At 39.2% G+C, this 8097-nt stretch overlaps 1 protein-coding gene across 3 annotated transcripts in view; it reads left to right on the forward strand.

Annotated features, from left to right (window-relative positions):
* The window catches only part of ME1 (malic enzyme 1), a 400997-nt gene that overhangs the window by 85123 nt on the left and 307777 nt on the right, over positions 1–8097 (forward strand). For all 3 annotated transcript variants that reach the window (XM_026654431.2, XM_024193234.3, XM_026654437.2), the window contains exon 3: positions 6626–6775. In XM_026654431.2, coding sequence (XP_026510216.1) covers positions 6626–6775 — 150 coding nt within the window. The remainder of the gene's footprint in view (positions 1–6625; positions 6776–8097) is intronic.

Raw genomic sequence — 8097 nt, forward strand, 5'->3', positions numbered from 1 at the left:
ATGTTTGCCCGGTGCATTTGGGACAAGTTCTCCCTCCACTGTGTCTGCTGGGCTGCCTGTGCTCGGGAGCATCCCATTAGTTCAGCAAACATGTCTTCCCGTGTCCTCTTCTTTTTTCTCCTCCTAATGTGCGCTAGCCTCTGGGCAGATGTGGCTGTGGGAATTGGAAAAAGGGAGTGAATTCCTGAGACAGATCAATGTATCTGTGAACAGAGAACATAGTCTTGCTCTGTGAACAAGACCATGCAGAGCACCTATCACACGCGCACTGAGGACAAGGTCGAATTTTCGGCCCTCGCCTACAGTGCCTGCGGTCTTGCTGTGGCGAGCTGAGGAGCGGGGCAGGACACCGGACTTTGTCTAGCTGGCAAACATGGTAAGCCGTAGACTTGTGGCCGCTTAAAACTTTAAGAGTGGCACTGGCCTCCTTTCACATAGAAAGCAATGCGAGTCTCTGCTGGCAGCAATCCTGCAAGCATGAACTCTGCCCCTGTCCCAGCCCCTCGCGGCTGTAAACCGCGTGGCTGTAAACCGGCGGTTGCAGTTCTGTAAAGGAACGGGCAAGCAGTCCCAATACTAACTTTCCCCTTCCTAATTCAAAGCAGGGCGTCATGCCAGACATCACCCTCCTGAGGGTCTCGGAGAGCCAGAAGGAGAGGATGCTGCGGGACAGCCTGCAGAAACCGGGGCCATTTGCTGCTATGCTGTGCAAGGCCATGATCCCCGAATACCTGCTGGCGTTGTGGCAGGGAAACGTGTCATACCACGGGGGGCCTAATAAGCTCTCCCTGCCAAAGAACCTGATAATTAGGCTGGAAAGACACCTGCAGGAGGCCTATGAGGAGTTCTCCCCGGGGGATCTCGCCTCTATCCCCGGACACATCGACCAGTTTTTGGGTTAGGTGCCCTTGGAGGGACAAAAGAGTGGAGCGTCTTGGGCAGTGTAATCATGAAGCGGACATTGTTGAATTTTCTTAAAATGGTTCGGACTATACATTGAAACGGCCAAAGACACAGTAATCATGAAACCCTTTGTTCAGATTCCCCTTTTTGTTGCACTTTCCTGTTTACATGTTTAGAAGCACTTTACCCATTGTTAATATTTCAAATCTTCCTGTTCTGTTATAAATAAAAGTTTACATACTTGAAAGCACTTTAGCTATTGTTAATATTTAAAATATGCAAGTTCTGTTATAAATAAATGTTAAGATATTTAAAACACTTACTGCTTGATCCTTCCCCTGAATCTGTGTCTGGGGTAACGGCGGGGGACGGTTGGTAGGGGATCTCTGTGAGGGTGATGAAGAGCTCCTGGCTGTCGGGGAAATCAGCGGTGCCAGCGCTGTCGACTGCCTCGTCCTCCTCATCTCCTTCTTCATCTTCCCCGTTCGCTAACATGTCGGAGGAACCGGCCGCGGACAATATCCCATCCTCAGAGTCCACGGTCAGGGGTGGGGTAGTGGTGGCGGCCGCACCTAGGATGGAATGCAGTGCTTCGTAAAAACGGGATGTGTGGGGCTGGGATCCGGAGCGTCCGTTTGCCTCTTTTGGTAGCCTTGTCTCAGCTCCTTGATTTTCACGCGGCACTGCGTTGCATCTCGGCTGTATCCTCTCTCTGCCATGGCTTTAGAGATGTTCTCGTAGATCTTTGCATTCCGTCTTTTGGAGCGCAGCTCGGAAAGCACGGACTCATCTCCCCACACAGCGATGAGATCCAAGACTTCCCGATCAGTCCATGCTGGGGCCCTCTTTCTAGTCTGGGATTGCACGGCCATCTCTGCTGGAGAGCTCTGCATCTTTGCCACTGCTGCTGAGCTCGCCACGGTGTCCAAACAGAAACTGCGATTCAAACTGCCCAGACAGGAAAAGGAATTCAAATTTTCCCGGGGTGCGGCTGGTCAGAGCATCCGAGCTCGGACTGCTGTCCAGAGCGTCAACAGAGTGGTGCACTGTGGGATAGCTCCCGGAGCTATTAGCGTCGATTTCCATCCACACCTAGCCTAATTCGATATGGCCATTTCGAATTTAGCGCTACTCCTCTCGTTGGGGAGGATTACAGAAATCGATTTAAAGAGAGCTCTATGTCGAACTAAATAGCCTCGTGGTGTGGACGGGTGCAGGGTTAATTCGATTTAACGGTGCTAAATTCGACATAAACGCCTAGTGTAGACCAGGCCTAAGATGTAATGAATTCACAGCGCAAAGTGGTATGGCTGCAATATTATGTAAATATTGTTTTTTGTGGTTTAAGCTGTTTGCAGCTGACTTTGAATGTTGAAGTGCTGTGCTTTGAAAGGCCAACATTTCATATGATGAATATGTGATACAGCACAGAGTATGTCTGTATGTTTTATCTGGTACATTGAAATCAGGCAAGAAGTTAATGATGAAATATAATTCTTCTTCTGTAATTTAATTTTGAAACTTATTTCTATGTCTTTTGATAGTAATTTGATCTTTTATTCTTTTTCTTATCACATTTCTAATTGCCCTTCATATATTCACAAGTGAAGTGAGTGCCAGGCTGTTAATGTGTGTGTCCCTCTGTATGCCTGATTCCCTTATGTTTCTTATCTGGGTTTTCTTTTTCTGAAGACTCATGTTACCTTGGTTACATGTTTTAGTTATAGGAGTACATTAACAGTTTTGAGAAAAAGTGCAATCAGGCCATTTTGTATGAAGAGGTTTTGTTGAATGTCTTACCTTGAATAATATTTTGTAATTTATATTTATTAATATCTGTGAAATGTGAAATGTGAAATCTGTGAAAATGTAAACCATATATTCAGTCTCAAAACGTATAAAATAAATAGGTTCTTGTATTCTGCTCATTACGGTTGTAGCTAAATTCCCTTCATAACCACAAAGTAGTATTTGAGTTCTTAGGTGTCTTATGGCCAGGGGAAAAAAGTGTCAACTGTAGGTTCTGAAAATGAAGTAAGTACTTTATTGGAACTGTAACTGTGGTTCAATTAGAGCAGAACACAATGATTTTCTCTGAAAAGGCAGTTCACAATCCCTGCAGCCTCACTCTTCCCAATTTTTGGTTCTCACTTTCTACCTCCTTTTCTTGTGATCTTTATTCAGGACTCCTTAACTTGGCCCCTAATAAGTATAGTTAAATACATACAGGCTAATTTAAATGTCAATTTCAGATACATACTGGGTGTGTCTTGAAAAATACACGCTGCATTTGGTTTTATACGACCCATTGCATGCTATTAGACTGCCTTGTTTTCTTGGGCCCTTATTAGGAAATGGTGTGTATTTTGCTCTGTCTGAAACTTTGATATTCTCTCTCTAATTCTGCAACAACACCTGCAGCAACAAGTCATGCACTGTAACATTTTTCAAGAGATTTAGTGATGCATTCCACAGACAAAGTCTTGGCTCCAATGTCAATGAGAGTTTTACCATAGACTTCAGTAGGACCAAGATTTCACTCTACAAATCTGATAACGTAATCTAGCTACAAGACCTACAGCACTGTACAAGCCATTTCTTCTTGAGTTTTCTATCTGGGCCATGTAGTAAATACTTGGGTCCTCTTTTAGTTGATAGCAAAAAAACTCCCCACAAACCCTTGTGTGAGAAGGGTGGTGGTGGTGGTGGTGTGTGCTGTACAATCAAGTGCACTCAGTGCAAGTTAGCATTTTAGAGTATCTGCTTTTCACCATGTTATTTAAATTATAATTTTAGTGAAACATTCAGTCAATCTAATGCAATATTTCAAATCCTGTTGTATTAGATACAGGCATCACCCTGATCAAAATTGCATTTCTCAATATATCAACATGTTATAACATCTAAAGCTCGTTTGAGCTGTTGCTAAGCACATACGATCTGCAATGTTTGACTATAGGTATTGTGCTACTATTACCTTTGTAAGCACTTTAGGACACCTTGCTATAAAAACTGCTAAGTAAAACAGCATTTTTTCCCAATTGAATGTCAGAAATTGTAATTTAAATCGAGGTGTACACCAAAATGGAACAATTATATATTAATAAAATATTGCAAGTAGTACACAATTGCTTTGTTTAAAGCACCCCAATTCAAAAGTCTTCCAGCAGTTTTAAATTCCTTCTCCAAAAGATCACTTTACAGAATCTGGAAAACAGGATTGCTCTGAATAATAAGATTGGAGAATGAAAAGATCATTTGGGGTTTTAAATAACAGAAACTGATTTCAAAGAAAGTACCGTAGTAATAAAAAGAAAAATGGGGAAGTGTTCAGAATCAGAAACTGGTTCAGTCATCTGGCTTCCATGCATGCCTGAGCATTCTGGCATTGACCAAGCCAGGTTATTCATAATAAGTTCTCCACCTGTCACTTTTCAAGATCCTGTGGAAATGAAATACATATCTCCAAAAATTCACCTCAGTAAGCCTGATATATCAGTCAGAGTTGATGATTATGAATGAATCAGTATTTTGGAGTAGATGGTAGGACAATCATATAAGTTAAAAATATGGTGGTTTACTTTATAAAGAAAGCTCTTTAGGAATTCAAAAGAGTATAATGATATATGCTAAATACAGACAGAGCAGTGGCTGTTAAAAGATGGTAGGTATAGACACTTAATAATACACATAAGTATTTTTGAAAATACTTGTAGGAGAAAGGAATAAATGTGTAAAATTATTTTTTAAAATATTTGATACTGAATCGTTTATTTGTATTTTAAAAAGTGATTTATGGCACTTTATTATTCTGCTATTCATATTGAGCTCATGTATTTATTTAATTATTTCAATTTCAAAATAAAGAAATGCCCATCTGAGGGCCTGGGTGCCCTTGACATTACAAAAATAAAATTTAAAAAAATTCAAAAAAGAAGCAGCATTGCTTTTCTTCCACAGTCCTGTCATCACATGAATTTATTACGTTGGAACTCCCAGCCCAATCTTCCCATTGGCCAGGTTAAGGGTGAATACTTTAAAATAGCAACAACAAAAGTCAGGATATACAAAATTAAGATTTGTTTACCAACATTAATGCAGCTATGTTACACATGTGGACTATTTTATATTCTTGTTCAATAGGAATCTTAATATATTTTTGTTTATTCTGTTAAATATATGAAATAAAATATACAGGATGTACAAAAGGTTGATGTCGGAAAGCTTAAGTTTTTGTGTTTCCTGACTCTTAGTTTTAACTATGCAACTTTAATATTTCATTAAAGTTGTTTTTAAATGAAATTCAAGACATTTTCAGCACTTAAAGTTAGCATTTAAGTAGTCTCAAGTGGATTTTGACATTCACCTTATTGAAGTGAATTGGAAAGGATAAGGGATTGTGTTTCATTAAGGTGAATGGGATAGGTAAGAGCAAGTTCAAATCTTTGCTGCTGTTTTGTTGAAGACACGTTTTATGCAAAGCATTACTAAGAGATTAAAAAATGAAAAACCACCACTGTAAACAAAATATCCATAAATATATATTTACATGAGCCACAACAACTTTGAAGGGAAATCTTTAAATGTATACACGCACCCTTTCTCCCCTCCTCTTTCTCTTTTAGTTAAATGTGTGCTGTAGCTAATCTCTAAAAACATTTGCACAACATGTGCATTTTAAAGACTACAAATAATGTCTTATTCATAGTGAAATAGGTAAATATATATTCTTACATTTGGAAGTAAGTTGGGTTTTTAATTTAAACTAAGTTTGTTTTTATTATTTTCTAAGAAAAAGTTAATAAAATGTTCACTCTACATAAACTAAATGAATATAGTGAGGTCAATGTTAAACCCACAAAAATTCAATGTTAAGGTTGAAAACTCTGGGCCATATCATAAGCTGATGTAAACTTGTGTAGCTTTCAGCTATGGATCTGATCCTCAATCTTTAAATCACCCTTTTGTGCTTCACTTCAGACAAGGTTCTCTGTTGGGATCCTAGAACAGTGATAATTTCATGTATTGTGTGTGTTTGTTACAATAGGTGAGCAAAGAAAGAGGAGTTAAATATGGAGTCTCATTCTTTCCTTTTGCTATCCTAATTTAAACTGATTCTGCAAAGCTCTCAAATGCAGAGCTACCATTGATTTCATAAGGAGATAAAAGTACTTTTGTGGGATTGAGTAGGAGCCAAGGAGGACTGCAGTATTAGATGTTTTGCATGTGTGACAGTATTGAAATCTATTAGTAGAGAGTTATGGAAAAACTAACATTCTCCTTGGATTGGGAGAAATTTCTTAGAGGTCCAGAGTAGAAAAATGAAATTTTAATTACCCCCTCCAGCAAATTTATGATTATCCCATTCAAAATGCAACATTTGGCATGTATGGATTAAGGTTTAAATTGGACCTATGTTGCTATTTTAATGCAAATGTAGCATTTTGTGTCTGACAGGAATTAGCTCCCTTCCTGAGCATGCTGACTGTCACCTTTGCAACAGTTTCAGCTTCTGTCTACTGTCTGGCTCAAGTTTGTTATCCTTTAGAACTGAAGCACTTATGCTACTAAGATATGGTTAAATTTAAGTACCCTGGACCAGAGAGAGACTTTGTCTGGAACAAACAGAGCTTTAATTAATTCTCTACATATCTCTTTTATTTTTTTAACTATTTTAAATGTTCACTTGGATACCTGTCTAATTATATTTAATTCTCCACAGATACATTCTGTTAATGGGTCTTCAGGATCGAAATGAAAAGCTTTTCTATAAAGTGCTGACATCTAACATTGAAAGGTTCATGCCTATTGTTTATACTCCCACTGTGGGTCTGGCTTGCCAACAATATGGTTTAGCATTTCGGAGGCCAAGGTATGTAAGTTTATACTTCAAATAAACGTAATTGTATCTTTTTTCCCCTCCTGGAAGCTTTCTGTAGGATTTTTTTTAAACATAGTTGAGTGTAACCCAAAACTGGAAAAACTGAGATAATTCAAACTATACTAGACTAAAAATGTAGTTAAGTTAACTGTAATTTGTATTGTATTGCAAAGATAAGCTGTTGTTTCAGTATGTTAAAACATGGATGCATTTTATAATCTTACTAAGCCTAATTGGGCTTTCCTACAGGCACAATTGCATTTGTTACATGTCAGCAAAAGGATGAATTGACCCTAATCCAAATTTAGGTTAGCAGTCTGAGGAGCATTGGCCTTAGAATATGCGCGTGCACCACCCACCCCCATATATACATACAGAGAGAGAGAGAGAGAGAGAAATTCAGGAATGTGTTCTAAATTTTTATATCATTTTCTCATTTTCTTTCTGGAATGAATTTTTATGTTGAACAATAATGTGTGAAGATGCAGCATATATAAAACTTTTTAGATAGGAAAGACACTCTCTGTCATATCAGGCAGCCCCTTAAATTCACTTCAGTTTTTCTGCCAACTGTTTTTTTTTTTTTTTAAGTTTCCTTTTTAGGTTATCAAAGTACTATCACTTGATATATCAGTATTTATGAGGCCTGCCTGTCTCTTTCTGACATTATAAACCAGCATTCGAGGAGGGCTTGAGCCACATCATTAAAATGTTACTATTCAATAAGATTTACTTTTAAACATTTCAACTTAAAGGGCCAAATTATCTGCTGGTGTAAATCAGTGTAACTCTACTGATGTCAGTGGAGCTATGCAAGTTTATAAGTTGAAGATCTGGTCCCAGAACTTAAATTCTTTATAGGATAAAGTTCAGGCTCCTTTATTTTACCTGCACTGACACTTGGCAGGACGTGGAGGGAAGGGGAGAAAGGGAGAAGTCGGATGCAACTTTTGTGCTCCTCTCTTCCCACCAAATCCATGGAGTTAGTTCTCCACAGGTCTGCTGAGGTTAAGCTGTTCCACAAGTGGTCCACACACATCCATCCTTCCTTGCTATGATCACAAGCATGGGTGCTGCTGCACCCCCTGGCTTGAAGTGGTTTCCTCCATATGTAGGGTTTACAGTTTGGTTCAACGGATTTCAGTACCCCCACTATACAAATTGTTCCAGCATCCCTGATCACAAGTGCTCCTGGCAGGAGTAATTTGAGTTGCTGTTCTGGGGCTGTGCCTAGAGTGAACAGAATGTGATGTTTGGAGTACCTTTCTGTCACCGCCTGAGGGGCTCGAGGCGGACTTCAAAGGGTCCGTTGG

This window comes from Terrapene carolina, unplaced genomic scaffold, assembly GCF_002925995.2.
Source record: "Terrapene carolina triunguis isolate 2854851 unplaced genomic scaffold, T_m_triunguis-2.0 Scaffold42, whole genome shotgun sequence".
In the NCBI taxonomy this organism is placed as follows: Eukaryota; Metazoa; Chordata; order Testudines; family Emydidae; genus Terrapene; species Terrapene triunguis.